Consider the following 17,842-nt stretch of genomic DNA (forward strand, 5'->3'; position numbering starts at 1 on the left):
TTTAAGGAAATTGTCAGGTTGGTACAAATACCTAACCTACTAGGAATAGGTGGTTTCCTCTATTTTCTGAGCTACCCAAAAATTTCTGAAGCACCTAAGCCCATCTATAATGAGTGTTTGTTTTACAAAGAAAGGATTCTGTTCTTTGTCTCATCAGGCTCTCTCTGGAGCAACGCATTTTGGTGTTTCTCTGGATTTACTCCCATGTCAAAAGTGTAGAATCTGGCCCATTGTGTACAAAATGTGCTAGAGTCATTGGTGGTATATTGCTGGTATATTGCTTCTAACCAAGTTTTCCTTTGCCACAGTAGAACATCTAGATAAAAGTTTTCCCTTACAACTAGAAGGGAGCTTGTATGCAAGAAATGCAGTCTCATTTAAATTATATCTCAGCTGGAAAGGAAGATGAGTTTGTTCTATATAGCAGTCAGAGATTCTCAGAAATATCAGTCAGTCAGTTACCAGAGTGGTAAATTAAATCTGGAGTGTGAGAAAGCTCTCTCATCACGACACATTGGTATGGAGGTTGCAGAGAGAGAGAGAGAGAGAGAGAGAGAGAGAGAGCTGTATCAAGCCTAAGTGTTTATGTGCTTGATGGAAATGTACAACTCATTTCCTTCCCTTCCATTGCTGTTATTGTCCATCACTTTAGGCCATTTTCACCTTACTCAGAGATTCTGAATGGGACCTTCCTGCTACGGCACCTAATTAATCTCTCACAAGTCTGTTCTTGCAGCCAGTCTGCCTGGGATGCCCCTATTTTAGATCGTATGAACTCATGAACAATACTCTTCCTCCCCCTCTCCACCTCTCTGTTATGCTGTCCCTTTCCACAAAGAGATAAGATGTATTTTTCAGCTATCTTTTTGGGAAGAGTGTGATATAAATCCTCTTATTATTCTACTGTACAGAAGTATATCCCCCAAAGTGCTCTTGTGCGCGCTCACGCTCTCTCTCTCTCTCTCTTCTTTCTTCTTCTAATGGAACATAATGTTACATTAAGATATAAACTGGCCTACATTTTCAAAAGTTCCAGATGGGCATTCAGCATCACCAGTCAACACCTTACATAGCTCTAAGAGAAAGTGTTGGGTACCCACCATCTGAAAATCAGTTCCCCTTCAGGCATATCAGATTGGGCACCTGAAAATCACTATTCACTTTTGAAAACGGAGACGTACATATGCCCACATGCATGTATGTATATCTGTCCTGATGGTTAAAGCAGTGTGACCGTGGGGAATATAAAACATAATAATATATATCAAACAATCATGAACATCAGACAAACTGTGCAGTAATCTCTAAAAGCCGGGAAGCTACATGTATGATATAAATAACAGATTCTTTAACTTGAATCCTTGTTACAAAATAACACATACTATACTATAAATACTATAAAAACATATAGTGTGATGTAATATCTATAATAGAATAATATGTACAATATACAGTGTATTTGAAATGTATTTCCTGGGTAAAATTTCCATTTTGGAAGCAGATACACACACACACACACACACACACACACACCTACACGCCTTCTTCAAAGACAATATTGATCTTCAGATGTGAAGTAACATATATGTTTTAGCCTGGAAAATGGAAAGGAGTCTTAAGTAAGTCTGGGAACTCGCTTTTCTCTGGCAGATCAGTGCGAGACTCTGGCAAGCCTCTTTAAGATCTCGTGGTCTGCATCTGATCTCCAATGTTTTTAGTACAAAAAAACCCTGCAACAGCTCTGTGAGTCTTCTGGCATCATGCAGGAATGGAAAAAAAAAAACACATCTTTAATTCCCTCTGCTAACAGCCTCCTAAAGAGAATACTGTAAGAAATTTGGTCTTTTCCAGTTGAGCCCCCGCAGTAATCTAATTTGCCAGCCCAATGTATTCAGTGGCCAGCTCAGAACTGGTGTGTTTTTAGCTATCAAACCAAATGTGCAATGAATAAAATACTGAACTAACACTGCAAATTATAGTGGGCAGTGGTGGGTTGCTGCTTTCTGTTTGTTTGCTAATTTATCTGCCCCTCTTTATTTGAGGCACTAGGAGGACATACAGGACAGAATTGATCTCATTACTAATTGTAAAATTCTGTGGGGGGTTTTGGCGGTGTAAGTTAATCCTTTTGAAATCTTACATAGTAACAAAAAATTGGAAACTGGCTTGACAAGCAAGTAAGGATGCAACAACTCAATGTGGGCAAAAAGGAATTGTGCTTTGGGGTTTTCATAAACTCATTATCCTCCCCATCCAAACTGTTCCAGAAGCAAGGGTGCTGGAAAAATTCCAGAGCAGAGAAGAGTTGGTTAAATGTTTTTGGTTTGGCCTCATCTATGCTTACAATTCTAATATCCCCTTCCCAGGCCATTCTCCTGAACATCACCAATCCAAATGTCAATCATTGATAAAGCAAAGTAAATAAAAAAATAAAATAAAGTCAGTATTTTGAAGAGGCCTTGCACTTCTGAACTGAGACACTTATTTCAGAGAATCATAGAAATTTAGGGCTGGAAGGGACCTCAAGAGATCGTTGAGTCCTGTCCCCTGTGCTGAGGCAGGACCAAGTAAAGCTAGACTACCCCCTAACAGGTGTTTGTCCAACCTGTTCTTAAAAACTTCCAGTGATGGGGATTCCACAACCTCCCTTGGAAGTCTGTTCCAGAGCTTAACTATCCTGATAGCCAGAACGTTTTTCCTAATATCTAACCTAAAATCTTTCTTGCTGCAGATTAAGTTCATTATCAGTTGTCCTTCCTTTAGTGGACATGGAGAACAATTGATCATAGTCCTTGTGGAAAATTGCTGGCACTACTTTGATGGGTCTTGTGCTTTCTCTTCTTGGGGAGGGTTCAGGGTACCGTTTCTCATCCCTGAACTGGAGTATTAACTACCCCACTAGTGTTCTAAAGGAGGGGAGTGCAGAGAGAGGGACCTGGGCCTGCCCTCTACTCCACGTCCCAGCCCAGGGGCCCTAGGTATAGCGGTAAACTGGGCTACTTCCCTCTCCTGCCCTTCAGCTTGTGGGGTTTCCTGCCCTCCCTCTGCACAAACCAGGTGTCCCTTTATCTTGGGTCTTGGTCATCTTAGCCCCCCGCAGCACTTTTCCAAACTCTCCACTGCTTCCCTCCAAACTGCTCTCGGCTCCAACACCAATCCACTCTGCTTCAACTCCTCCAAACGGCTCTCTGCTCCAACACCAATCCACTCCGCTTCAACTCCTTTCCTTGTCTGATTGAAGCGGGAGGGGGGCGGGGCTTATCAGGTGACTGGCTTCAGGTGGTCTAATTGGCTTCAGGTGCTTTAATTAATCTATAGCAAACTTTCTTCCCTCTACAGGGAAGAAGGCTCCCTTTTAGCACTCTCCCACTGCCCTCTGGCCTGGGCTTTCCTCGCTTTTTGCCCCTGTTTCAGCTTCCCCCCTGACCGGGCCAGACGCTCTCCCCCTTTCTCCCCTCTTTTTTGTTTTGTCTTTCTGCTGTTGCTTGAGTGCTGGTCGGCTGCCAGCTGGCTGTCGGCCTCCCCCCCCGCCCGACCTTGGACGATGCTGCCTCTCCAGCTGAGCCCCCCCAACCCCCCGAGAGAGGGGGGGCCTGCTGACCTGCTCCCCGGAGTGAGGGAGTGGAGGGACCCAGCCCCCAGACCCAGCCGCTTGCTGTTTGTTTGTGGACCCGTATCCGGCCGAGAAAGTCTCTTATCATCTGCTCTGGCATCCCTGGAATGCTACAGCTGCAAAGAAAGCTCGGAAAAGAAAGGGAAAAAGCCATCCACTGGAGGAACACCACCCGGGGAATCTACAAAAATTGCCGTGGAGGGGGCCTTAAGACTGAGTAACTTTCGAACAGTGCTCTTGTGTGGGGGGAGGCCTTGACTGTGTCTTGACTTTGTTTGTAGGGACACAGGGGGTGTGGCATGGAGCTGCCCCCCGATCCATCTGTGTCCTCCCAACACCCACACTACCATCTTCACCATCCACCCTCCACCATCTTTGCTGGCTGTTTAATATCTGCCTCTGGACTCAGATGCTCACCCTGATTCCACCATGTGGGCCAGAAGCACCAGCCAACCAAACAGGACTCTCTGTATGAGCGTACATTGGTTCATGTGCCCCCCGCCCCCCGAACTGTCCATTCCACAGCTTGTCCCTTTTTACCTGACCCCAACTCCTGTTAACCACCTGCCACCGCCCCCGCTGGGGCATCGGCAATGGAGGGCACCGTGGTGACCTCCGCCGCTCCCATGCCCATCACCTCCCCAGATTCTAGGGGAGCCCCCCCAGCCAGTGGGAAAGGCCAGGGCAAGAAGAAGGGGAAGGGCCCCACTAAAACCACCAGGCCCTCCATGGCAGGGGCCACCCCCACTGCTGCGGCCCCGCCACCGACCATAGCGTCCTTCCCCGCTGCCCCCTCCACTAGCTCTGCGGGTGTCCCTCCCTCAGCCCCCAGGACGTATGCCCAGGCGGCAGTAGCTCCCCCGCCTGCCGCCTCATCATCTCTCCCGCCCACCACCTCCGCCACCATCAATAGTGGCCGGGGCCCCTTTCCCACCATGATAAGGAAGCACGGTGTCCGATGCCTCCTGGTGCCCACCTCGCCCCAGGTGGAGACCTACGTATGGGTGTTGGCGAGGATGGTGGGGCCCTCGGCCATTGTGGCGGCCTCCAAAATGTACGGGAAGGTCGTCGTCTTCTTAGCATCGGAGGCTGCTGCCCAGGAAGCGGTGGAGAGGGGCCTGGCGGTGGGGCGGGTGTTTGTCCCCCTAGAGCCGCAAGAGGACCTGGACGTCCGCCTGGTTCTGACCTCTGTCCCTCCTTTTCTCCCCAGTGCTGCCCTGTTACCCGCCCTTTCCACCCTGGAGAAACCTGTTTCTGTTATCAGCCCTCTCCCGTTGGGCTGCAAGGACCCCACCTTCCGTCACATCTTTTCCTTCCACCGGCAAGTGCAGCTTCTACTGCCGTTGGCGGCGTGTGATGGGGAGGCGCTCAAGGGGTCCTTCCTAGTCCCCCACCAGGGGGCCCATTACCAGGTGTACTTCTCCATGGGGGAAGCCTGGTGCAACATCTGCCGGGCGTTGGGGCATGTCCAGAGGGACTGCCCCTTAGCCCGGCAAGGAGGGGCACCTGGGATCCCCGAGACCTGGCAGGACATCGGCCCCATCATTGCCAATGCCCCTGGTCGCCCGGTGCCCGAACCTGCCCCCCTCCTCTTCGGACCACCGCTACTCCCGCTCAGGCCCAAGGGACACCTCCCCTACAACTCTCAGACGAGTGGGAGAGCCCCACCCTTGCTGCTGACAATCTGGCGGGGCCTATGGAGGAGGGTGTGGCAGAGATACCACCAGGCATGGGAGAGAGCCTGCCCCAGGGAGAATCCTCCCCCCCTTATGCTGCCCCACTGTTCCCCCCCCACCCAAGTCCCTGAGCCATTGCCTTTAGCCCCTGACACGACCCCTGCTAACCAGCCCCCAGATGATGCCATGGAGGGCTGGGCCCTAGTCCAGGGGAAGCGAGGCAAGCGGAAGGCCCAAGCTCCGCCTCATCTATCCGAAGTGGAGGCCCCCCGGAAGACCAGGAAGGGGGGCACCGATGCCAAGCCTTCCACTTTGCCCATGAGTGCGTCCCATCCACCGGTGTCAGCCGGGAAAGATGTGGCAGCACCGGAAGGTAGTGTCTCCCATCCACGGGAGACCCTCTCCTCCAAAACCTTCAAGGAAGCCCCTTCTGTCCAGACACTACTCGAAGCCCCCATGAACCCCGAGGCAACCGTCATGGCGGGTGCCATCGGGGAGAACCCCGGGGCGGCGGAAAGCGTCCTCTCCTCCATGTTCGAGGAGATTGAGGCCCTACATCTGACCCCGGTCGCCCAGGGGGAGGACGACCTTTTGCCAGCAAACCTCGATCTGGGTGACCTCACTCCACCCCTCTTTTCCCCATGCTCCCTCCCCCTAACTGCTGCTTTTGCTCCCACCTCCGAGGAGCCCCTGGACTCCTCCATCTACCCGGCCGCTGATGGCACCCTTCTGACGACCACCGAGCCTGCTCAGGTGACAGCCAGCGCCACGTGGCCAGGACACGAGTCGCCAGGGGCACCCCCCATTGGTGCGGAGCAATCGACTTTCCTCCCAGGCAGGGGCCCTACAGAAGATAATTCACCTCCTGACACTGTGGCAGCTAAATCCACCATAGAGCCCATGCCTGATGTTACTGAGAGGTCCCTCCCCACCCCCTTAACCCTCAAGCCTGATCGGGAGGCGCCACCATCCAGCTGCTTGCCTCCCGAAACCCAGAACCTCACCTCTGCCCCTCCCCCTGCCCCTACCCCTATCCAGTTTACCTCCTGCGATGTTATCGCCACCCCCGGGGCTGTCTCCTTCCCTTTTCCAACTGATGACCCCAGGGAGCGGCCTTTGCGTTCTCCTGCCCGGACCCATTAGGGGCTGCTATTTTCCCTCCACTGCCCCCTATCACCCCAGGGCTTGAGGTGGGCCTAGAAGCTCCAGCCCATCAGGTACCCCGTCGGGGGTCCGCACCCTGCTTGCCCGTTTTAGTGGGCCATGGGGCTGCACCAAGGGCCCCTCCGGGGAACAACCGGGAAACCGTAACCCCATCCCCCATGAGCTGCGAGGAGAGCTGCAGAAGATTTTAGAGGATGTCCGTGGCTCCCGCAACAAGGTACAGCTTGCTCTCCAGCGATGGGGGGACTTTTCTCGAATCCTCCGGGCCACAAGGGCCCTCATGGGGGAAGGTAAAGGGACCTACTGGCGGGTCCGCGTCTTCCGTGAACAATTATTCACCTACAGGATGGGTCAAGGACTGTTGCGTGGCCCGCTGGGGGATGCAAGCGTCCCTGCCAGTGAGGATCCTCCCCGGCCCTCCCCATGACACCTCTCACCATCGCAACGTTGAACACCCAGGGTTGTAGGATGGCTCTCCGCAGGTCCCAGGTGCTCTCCTTCCTTTGGGAGGGAGGGTGCTCTGTGGTTTTCCTGCAGGAGACCCATACGGATCCGACCGCCGAAGACAGTTGGCGGCTGGAGTGGGGGGACAGGGTCTACTTTAGCCATTCCACAGTTCGACAGGCTGGAGTGGCGACCCTGTTCTCCCCTGACCTACGGCCCGAGGTGCTAGGGGTCGCCGAAGCTGTGCCGGGTCAGCTGCTGCATCTCCGGGTCCGTATAGAGGGGCTCGTGGTTAACCTCGTTAATGTCTATGCCCCGACATCAGGCCCGGAGCGGCTGCAATTCTACCAGCGGGCGTCTGCCTTCCTCGGCACCTTAGATTCTCACGAGTGCCTGGTCCTGGGATGGGATTTTAATACCACCCTCGAGGAGTGGGACCGAGCAGAGCCCGGCCACCACGGACACCCTCCGGGAGGTAGTCAAACATCACTTCCTAGTGGACATCTGGCGTGACCACCACCCGGATGACACTTCCATGTTCACCTTTGTCCGGGTGGAGGCCCATCGGTCAAGCCACTCCCGGTTGGACCACATTTATTTATCACGCTTCCATCTCTCACAAGCCCACTCCTCCAGCATTCGGCCGGCCCCATTTTCTGACCATCACCTAGCCGCTGTGACAGCCTCTCTCTGTGCGGAGAGGCCAGGGCTGGCCTATTGGCATTTTAACAACAGCCTGTTGGAGGATGAGGGCTTCATGACGTCCTTCCGGGAATTCTGGCTGGCCTGGCGAGGGCAGCGGCGTGCCTTTCCCTCAGCGCAGCGATAGTGGGACCTGGGGAAGGTGCGCGCCCGGCTTTTCTGCCACGACTACACCCGGGGCAGCAGCCGACAGAGAAATGCGGCGATAGAGCAGTTGGAACGGGAGGTCTTAGAGCTGAAGAGGCATCTGGCCACCAGCCCCGAGGACCTGCTCCTCTGCGGAGTGTGCCAGGAGAAGCGGGAGGAGCTCCGGACCCTCAAGGACCATCGGGCCCAGGGCGCCTTTGTTCGATCCCGCATCCGCCTCCTTTGGGAGATGGATCGCGGCTCCCGCTTCTTCTATGCCCTGGAGAAAACGAGGAGGGCCAAGAAAAACGTCACCTGCCTCCTGGCAAAAGACAGTGCCCCCCTCACGGAACCGGCGGAGATGTGCAGGAGGGCCCGAGCCTTCTACTCAAGTCTTTTCTCCCCGGATCCGACCGACCCTAGCACTTGCAGAGTGCTCTGGGAGGAGCTCCCTATGGTCAGCGCGAGCGACCGAGACAGGCTAGAGTTCCTCTCACTCTGTCCGAGTTCTCGGAAGCTCTCCATCGTATGCCCACTAATAAGTCTCCAGGCATGGACGGGCTGACCATGGAGTTCTACCGCGTGTTTTGGGATGTCCTCGGCCCAGACCTAGTCACCGTCTGGGCTGAGTCTCTGCAGAGCGGGGTCCTCCCTCTTTCGTGCAAGCGAGCTGTGCTCACCTTATTGCCGAAGAAGGGGGACCTCTGCAATTTACGAAATTGGCGTCCCGTCTTGCTCCTCAGTACGGACTACAAAATCGTAGTGAAAGCAACCTCTATGCAGCTAGGGTCCATGCTGGTGGACGTGATCCACCCAGACCAGACCTACACTGTCCTGAACTGCAGCATCTTTGATAACCTATTTCTGGTTCGGGACCTCTTGGAACTCGGGTGTAGAGACGATCTGTCGTTCACCCTCCTGTCCCTAGATCAGACAGGGTGGACCACGGGTACCTCCTGGGCACCCTGCGGGCGTTTGGCTTCGGAACCCAGTTTCTGGGTTTTCTCCGGGTGCTGTACGCTTCCACAGAGTGTCTGGTTAAGCTCAACTGGACCCTGACCGAACCAGTCAGCTTCGGGCGAGGAGTACAGCAGGGGTGCCCCCTCTCGGGCCAGCTGTACGCTCTAGCGATCGAGCCCTTCCTCTGTCTCCTCCGCAGGAGGTTGACAGGGTTGGTGCTGCGGGAGCCGGAGCTGCGGCTGGTCCTGTCGGCATACGCTGATGACGTGCTCCTCGTGGTCCAGGACCTGGGCAACTTGGCGCGGGCGGAGGCTTGCCAGGCCATCTATTCAGCAGCCTCCTCCGCCTGGGTCAACTAAGTCAAGAGCTCTGGCTTGGCGGTAGGAGACTGGTGGCAGGCGAGCTCCCTCCCACCCGTGCATCAGACCATCCGGTGGAGCGCGAGTCCGCTGCTCTACCTCGGTGTTTACCTTTCTGCCACGCATCCCTCTCTGCTGGAGAACTGGGAAAATTTAGAGGGCGGGGTGTTAGAGCAGCTCCGGAAATGAATGGGACTACTCCAATGTCTCTCCCTCCGAGGGAGAGCACTGGTGCTTAATCAGCTAGTCCTGTCCATGCTCTGGTACTGGCTCAACACCCTGGTCCTGGCCCTGGGTTTCCTGACCAACCTCCAGACATCGATTCTGGGGTTCTTTTGGTCAGGAATGCACTGGGCCCCTGCAGGGGTTCTTCATCTACCCCTGAAGGAAGGAGGACAGAGCCTGAAGTGTCTGCACACTCAGGTCCGCATCTTCCGCCTCCAGGCCCTACGGTGCAGGCAGTTCGGCGTGGAGCATACTGATGCACGCCATCCTGTACCCCATCCGAGGGCTCCGATATGATCGGCAGCTCTTTTATCTCCATCCGGGAGGTCTTCTGCGAGACCTCTCCGGGCTGCCGGTCTTCTACCAGGACCTTCTCCGGACTTGGAAACTGTTTTTAACGACCAGGTCCGTGGCGGCCACTGCGGGGGCAGATCTCCTCACGGAGCCTCTGCTACACAACCCCCAGCTCCGTGTGCAGGTGGCGGAGTCCCGCTTGGTGTGCCAGAGCTTGATCCTGGCGGAAGTCACGAGAGTCAGAGACCTCCTGGACTACAACCAGGGAGACTGGCTGGATCCCCTGACACTCGTTTGGCGAATGGGGCTCTCCAGACCTCGCACCCCCCGGCGCGTACTTCAGGAGGTGAAGGCCGCTTTGCCGCCCGCTGCTCGAGCTTACCTTGACCGGGTCCTGCTCGAAGGCATGCCCTGCCCACTCTCTACCCCAGGCCAGCCGAACCTTTTAATTGGACCCCTGCCCCGCAGACCCAATCAACCCCCTCACCCCTTTACTGCGAGCCATGCAGCCGGTATGCTTCCAAACTGCGCCAAGGAAACATCTATACACACTCATGCTCCATACCCTTCACGCCCTCACCCTAGTGTCCCGCTCCGACACAAAGTGGCGAGACCTTCTGCCACCTTTGGAGGGTGAGCAGCCCCAGTGGGCCAGCCTATATTCCACCTTGGTTCCGAGGCCCATCGGGGACATCAGTTGGCGGCTCCTTCACGGAGCTGTGAGCACGGGCATGTACTTGGCGCGTTTCAACCACATCCCAGATGCTTGTCCCTTTTGCGGTGTGAGGGAAACCCTGGTGCACGTATATTTGGAGTGCGCCAGGCTGCAGCCCCTGTTCCGGCTCCTCACAAATCTCCTATTACATTTTTAGTTGCACTTTTCCCCTCACCTTTTTATTTATGCACTCCCCATCCATGGCCTCACAAAGTCGCGGGATCTCCTGGTTAACCTCCTCCTGGCCCTGGCTAAAACGGACATCTATAAAACCAGAGAGAGGACTTGGCCGATGGAGTTTCCTGTGACTGTGGGGCCGTTTTCCGATCCTCGGTCCGTTCACGTATCCGGGCGGAGTTCCTCTGGCGGCGTCCACCGACTCCCTTGATGCTTTTGAGGAGCGGTGGGCGCTGTCCGAGGTTCTCTGCTTGGTGTCCTTGTCCAGTTCCCTTTGTTTGACCCTTTGATTGGGGGAGAGAGTAAGGGACCCCAGCCCCAGCCATTGCTGCTGCGGACACCACCACCTTAGAGGGGTCCTTTCACACATGGGTGCATGTGCCTCCCCCCAGATTGTCCACCCCACAGCCTGCCCCTCTTGTTGGATACTTTCAGAGGAGGGAATTGTTGGTGACACTGGGCGTGGCGCCAGGTAACTCGAGGGGGTGGCAGACCTTGAGAGTCAATGAAGCCCCCTCGCTCTGGGCCACCAGGTAACTCGGAAGGGTGGAAGACCACGAGAGTTGAGAAAGCCCCCCCGCTCTGGGCCCAGGCAAGCTTGAACACTTCCCTCCCCTGAAGCTAATGAGAAAACAATTGTGATTGGTTGCTGTGTTACACATTGCATATGCTGTTGTTTTTGTTTTGTAAGTGTGTTATGCAAATAAAAACGCCTTTTTTTGCTTCAAAAAAATAAAACCACTCTCCTGCTGCCCTCTGGCCATGCTGTATCACAGTCCTCTTTACAACAGCCATTAACATATATGACGATGGTTATCAGTTTCCCCTCAGTCTTCTTTTCTCAAGACTCAACATGCCTAGTGTTTTAACCTTTTGTCATTGTCTAGCCATAGTTTGTATAAATGATCTCTGGAATATTAGTAAGGTGGTAACTTATTGCACTGTCTTTTGATCTTTATTCTTTTTCTCTCCAATGCAGTGGGTACTGCTCAACCTTTCAAAAGTTCAAATAACTCTACAGAAAGCATAGGAAACCTTTTGATGATGGTTGTTTTAGCCTATGCAATAAACTTTCCCCTGTGTACTAACTTCTCTGAAAATAGTAACTGAGACAATTAACTCCATTTGAAATCGGATTCTCTTTTACTGCCATTGTCTTCTAGACTGCTGATTCTCTTTAATGGCAAGAGTTATATTTCTGTCATTGTTTTCTTTTATAGTGAGAGATGCAGATACACCTTGCGTGGACATAAGGATTCGGTCAATAGTATAGAGTTTCTTCCATTCTCCAACACCATTCTCACCAGCTCTGCAGACAAGACCCTATCTCTCTGGGATGCCAGAACAGTGAGTAATATGTGGTTTTGGACTCTTTCCGAATATACGGAAGTTAGTGGCACTGTGCAAATACAATGGTTGATTAATGAAAAGAAGAGTGAAAGCTGGTGCAGAAAATCAACAAGTGTGTTGTCAGGGGACTTGGTAGTAGAACACAGAGCCTTTCATCTTCAGGTATTATATACTGACCAAAAAGTTATCACCATGTAACAGCTCTTTGGGGGACCTCTGAAATGCGTTGTTCATCTAAGTACATTTGCTAATACTCAGACATCAACATCACTGTTAGCGTTAATTGTTGTCCTTATTGGCATTCTTAGCAGAAAGGCTGAGGGATGAATCCCAGCCTTATAACTGCCCCCTGCAGAATGGAGTTGAAAACAATGGTAAGGCAGTGTGTGGAAGACTGCCCTGCTACAGCGATGGTGTATTTATTCTGCAAATAGAACAGTTGTCAGTGAGCTCTGTATGGTACCTTTCATAAGCATTAAAATTGACTTTAAATTATTTATAAAGAAAATTTAGCAGTGAAAAATGGTTGGGAGGTGAGGAGGAATAGAGGACACAATAGTGTCTAGGTCTAATATGTTTTCTTTTTGAGGGAATGGCCTTCATAACTCACTGCTGACCTCTCATGAGTTATGGGTCATTCTCTTAAGAAAGGGAATATATCACTGTGGGTACTGGCTGAAAATATAAGTCTCTCCATCTCATTGTTCCCTAGCCTCACTTTTTCCTATGTGAATAAACGCCTGGAATGATAGGCATTCACACAGTGTATACAGTACAGAATGATGCATGATGCTTGGTACATTACAACCTCTTGATCTCTGTTGCTTTCAATCAACACCACAATTTAAATGTCTAATCCTAATTGATAAAGAATGTAATAATAAAAGTTCACTTAGGAATAAAATAAGAGGGACAGATTTCCATCTTCCATGGTAATACTGAAAGGATTGGGCCAAAAAGCAGAGAGAACATCTATCACCATGGTATTCCTCCTACACTGTGGGAATTCTCAACTAGCCTGTTGAACTGGTATTATGGCCCCTTTGCACTACTCTAGCAGCATAAAGCAACCAAAATATTGAATATACACAGAATACGGAAGATCATGTTGTTATGAAAAGTAATTATAAAAGTAAAATGGGGGAGAACTATGCGAAGAAGGGAGAAAAAGTCATTGCTGTAATAGTTATGCAAATATTAGATGTGAGAGAGAAGTTCTCGTGAAGGGGACAGTGGAATACTCTGAAGTTAATTAGCCACTTTCTATTTATGGATCATAGAAACAGACAGGATAAAAGGTCATTTAATAAGAATCATGAACATTAAGCACGACAAGTTAAAATGAAGTCAGTCAAGACTCATTGTTCTTATATATGGAAGATAGTTTCTGAGGAAGTTTGTTAGAAGAATGAACAATTCAAAAAGAGAGTGAATATTGAAATAAAAAAATAAAGTTAAAACTTAATTGGAAAAAAGAACTTTATTTATATTAAAATACCTTTTTTTTACCATAACTTAATGCTGAACACATTATCACCGAAATCTCACCAATATTGCTTTTTTCACTAACAAAATGAGAATCAGGACACTTATTTGTTCTTGAACAAAATGGGAATAAGGACAATCTAGGAAATTACAGACCAGTCAGCTTAACTTCAATGCCCAGAAAGTTAATGGAGCAAATAATTAAGCAATCAATTTTCAGACACCTAGAAGATAAGAAGGTGATAAGTAACAGTCAGCATGGATTTGTCAAGAACAAATCGTGTCAAACCAACCTAATAGCTTTCTTTGACAGGGTAACAATCCTTGTGGATGGGGGGAAGCAGTAGATGTGGTATATCTTGACTTTAATAAGGCTTTTGATACTTTCCCACATGACTGTCTCATAAACAAACTAGGGAAATATTATCTAGATGTAGCTACTATAAGATGAGTGCATAACTGATTGGAAAACCATTCCCAGAGAGTAGTTATCAGTAGTTCACAGTCAAGCTGGAAGGGCATATCAAGTAGGGTCCCACAGGGACCAATTCTGAGTCCAGTTCTGTTCAATATCTTCAAGATTTAGCTAATGGCATAGAAAGTACACATGTAAAGATTGCTGACAATATGTAGCTGGGAGGGGTTGCAAGTGCTTGGGAGGATAGGACTGTAATTTAAAATGATCTGGACAAACTGGAGAAATGGTCTAAAGTAAATAGGATGAAATTCAATAAGAACAAATGCAAAGTACTCCATTTAGGAAGAAACAAATCAGTTGCACACATACAAAATGGGAAATGACTGCCTAGGATGGAGTACTGCAGAAAGGAATCTGGGGGTCAAAGTGAATCACAAGCTAAATATGAGGCAAAAGTGTAACACTGTTGCAAAAAAAGCAAACATTCTTGGCTGCATTAGTAGGAGTGTTGTAAGCAAGACACAAGAAGTAATTCTTCCATTCTACTCCGCACTGATTAGGCCTCAACTGGAGTATTGTGTTCTGGGCACCACATTTCAGGAAAGATGGGGACAAACTGGAGAATGTCCAGAGAAGAGCAGCAAAATTATTAAAGGTCTAGAAAACATGACCTATGACAGAAAATTGAAAAAAAACCTGGGTTTGTTTAGTCGGGAGAAGAGAAGACTGAGGGGGGACATGATAACTATAAGGTGGATAGAAAGCTGGCTAGATTGTCGGGCTCAACAAGTAGCGATCAATGGCTCCATGTCTAGTTGGCAGCCAGTATCAAGTGGAGTGCCCCAAGGGTCGGTCCTGTGGCCGGTTTTGTTCAATATCTTCATAAATGATCTGGAGGATGGTGTGGATTGCACCCTCAGCAAGTTTGCAAATGACACTAAACTGGGAGGAGAGGTAGATACGCTGGAGAGTAGGGATAGGATACAGAAGGAACTAGACAAATTGGAGGATTGGGCCAAAAGAAATCTGATGAGGTTCAACAAGGACAAGTGCAGAGTCCTGCACTTAGGATAGAAGAATCCTATGCACCGCTACAGACTAGGGGACCGAATGACTCGGCAGCAGTTCTGCAGAAAAGGACCTAGGGGTTACAGTGGACGAGAAGCTGGATATGAGTCAACAGTGTGCTCTTGTTGCCAAGAAGGCCAATGGCATTTTGGGATGTATAAGTAGGCGCATAGCGAGCAGATCGAGAGATGTGATCGTTCCCCTCTATTCATAGAATCATAGAATCATAGAATATCAGGGTTGGAAGGGACCCCTGAAGGTCATCTAGTCCAACCCCCTGCTCGAAGCAGGACCAATTCCCAGTTAAATCATCCCAGCCAGGGCTTTGTCAAGCCTGACCTTAAAAACCTCAAAGGAAGGAGATTCTACCACCTCCCTAGGTAACGCATTCCAGTGTTTCACCACCCTCTTAGTGAAAAAGTTTTTCCTAATATCCAATCTAAATCTCCCCCACTGCAACTTGAGACCATTACTCCTCGTTCTGTCATCTGCTACCATTGAGAACAGTCTAGAGCCATCCTCTTTGGAACCCCCTTTCAGGTAGTTGAAAGCAGCTATCAAATCCCCCCTCATTCTTCTCTTCTGCAGGCTAAACAATCCCAGCTCCCTCAGCCTCTCCTCATAAGTCATGTGTTCTAGACCCCTAATAATTTTTGTTGCCCTTCGCTGGACTCTCTCCAATTTATCCACATCCTTCTTGTAGTGTGGGGCCCAAAACTGGACACAGTACTCCAGATGAGGCCTCACCAATGTCGAATAGAGGGGAACGATCACATCCCTCGATCTGCTCACTATGCCCCTACTTATACATCCCAAAATGCCATTGGCCTTCTTGGCAACAAGGGTACACTGCTGACTCATATCCAGCTTCTCATCCACTGTCACCCCTAGGTCCTTTTCCGCAGAACTGCTGCCTAGCCATTCGGTCCCTAGTCTGTAGCGGTGCATTGGGTTCTTCCGTCCTAAGTGCAGGACCCTGCACTTATCCTTATTGAACCTCATCAGATTTCTTTTGGCCCAATCCTCCAATTTGTCTAGGTCCTTCTGTATCCTATCCCTCCCCTCCAGCGTATCTACCACTCCTCCCAGTTTAGTATCATCCGCAAATTTGCTGAGAGTGCAATCCACACCATCCTCCAGATCATTTATGAAGATATTGAACAAAACCGGCCCCAGGACCGACCCTTGGGGCACTCCACTTGATACCGGCTGCCAACTAGACATGGAGCCATTGATCACTACCCGTTGAGCCCGACAATCTAGCCAGCTTTCTACCCACCTTATAGTGCATTCATCCAGCCCATACTTCCTTAACTTGCTGACAAGAATACTGTGGGAGACCGTGTCAAAAGCTTTGCTAAAGTCAAGAAACAATACATCCACTGCTTTCCCTTCATCCACAGAACCAGTAATCTCATCATAAAAGGCGATTAGATTAGTCAGGCATGACCTTCCCTTGGTGAATCCATGCTGGCTGTTCCTGATCACCTTCCTCTCATGCAAGTGCTTCAGGATTGATTCTTTGAGGACCTGCTCCATGATTTTTCCAGGGACATTATTCGACATTGGTGAGGCCTCATCTGGAGTACTGTGTCCAGTTTTGGGCCCCACACTACAAAAAGGATGTGGAAAAATTGGAAAGAGTCTAGCGGAGGGCAACAAAAATGATTAGGGAACTGGAACACATGAGTTATGAGGAGAGGCTGAGGGAACTGGGGATGTTTAGTCTACGGAAGAGAAGAATGAGGGGGGATTTGATAGCTGCTTTCAACTACCTGAAAGGCGGTTCCAAAGAGGATGGCTCTAGACTGTTCTCAATGGTAGCAGATGACAGAACGAGGAGTAATGGTCTCAAGTTGCAGTGGGGGAGGTTTAGATTGGATATTAGGAAAAACTTTTTCACTAGGAGGGTGGTGAAGCACTGGAATGGGTTACCTAGGGAGGTGGTGGAATCTTCTTCCTTTGAGGTTTTTAAGGTCAGGTTTGACAAAGCCCTGGCTGGGATGATTTAATTGGGGATCGGTCCTGCTTTGAGCAGGGGGTTGGACTAGATGACCTCCTGAGGTCCCTTCCAACATTGATATTCTGTGATAACAGTTTTCAAGTTCATAAAAGGTTGTTACAAGGAAGAGAGAGAGAAAAATTGTTCTTCCTAACCTCTGAGGATAGGACAAGAAGCAATGGGCTTAAATTGCAGCAAGGGCAGTTTAGTTTGGACATTAAGAAAAACTTCCTAACTGTCAGGGTGCTTAAGCACTGGAATAAATTGCCCAGGGAGGTTGTGGAATCTCTGGAGACTGGAGATTTTTAAGAGCAGGTTGGACAAACACCTGTCAGGAATGGTCTAGATAATACTTAGTCCTGCCTTCAGTGCAGGGGACTGGACTAGAAGATCTCTTGAGGTCTGTTCCAGTTCTATGACTATAAAAAGTAGTCAGTTTCTGATACAGTGCTTACCATGGTTTGCCCTTTACTAAACTTGGAATTAAACCCTTTTCAGTATTCGTTCACCTGCACTGGTTTTCAAGAATGGATAGCTTTCTACTGTAAAAAAGGTCTTTGTCCAAAACATAGTATCTGTTTAAAATTGTTTTCATGTTTATTCTACTTGTGTCCCTTGGGATATCTTGCAAATCTCAAATAAATTGCTCATATTTGGATAGCACGTAAGTGACTCATTCATCATGAACACCTTGTTTCTTTCTCAAATACTGAATGATCAGGTTATACTAATGGTCTCTTCCAGAAACACGAAAAGCAGTTTAGTCACATTAGTCAGACTGGAACAATGCATTTCCCCACCTCTCTGGGATCAATTAGTATTAAGGCATACATCTAAAGATGTTCTTTAATGAAACATGAAAATTATACACTGGTTTATTTTCCTATTAGTTGGGTTTAAAGCTTCTATTCACATTATTAATCATATCCTGCTCTTAAATCATTAGCCTAAGTCGACTCTCTATTATAAAACATAATGGATGCAAAGAACAGCACGTCAGTTCTGTCTAAGTCAAATGGACACATCAGCTTTGAATTTTGGAGGAGAATGGAAAATAAATCTTT

At 49.7% G+C, this 17,842-nt stretch overlaps 1 protein-coding gene across 5 annotated transcripts in view; it reads left to right on the forward strand.

Moving 5' to 3' along the window:
* SPAG16 (sperm associated antigen 16) overlaps window positions 1–17,842 on the forward strand; it is a 754,420-nt gene that overhangs the window by 505,847 nt on the left and 230,731 nt on the right. For all 5 annotated transcript variants that reach the window (XM_075118125.1, XM_048869269.2, XM_048869271.2 and 2 more), the window contains one exon: window positions 11,676–11,802. In XM_075118125.1, coding sequence (XP_074974226.1) covers window positions 11,676–11,802 — 127 coding nt within the window. The remainder of the gene's footprint in view (window positions 1–11,675; window positions 11,803–17,842) is intronic.

Source organism: Caretta caretta, chromosome 11 (genome assembly GCF_965140235.1).
Source record: "Caretta caretta isolate rCarCar2 chromosome 11, rCarCar1.hap1, whole genome shotgun sequence".
NCBI classification, from domain to species: domain Eukaryota; kingdom Metazoa; phylum Chordata; order Testudines; family Cheloniidae; genus Caretta; species Caretta caretta.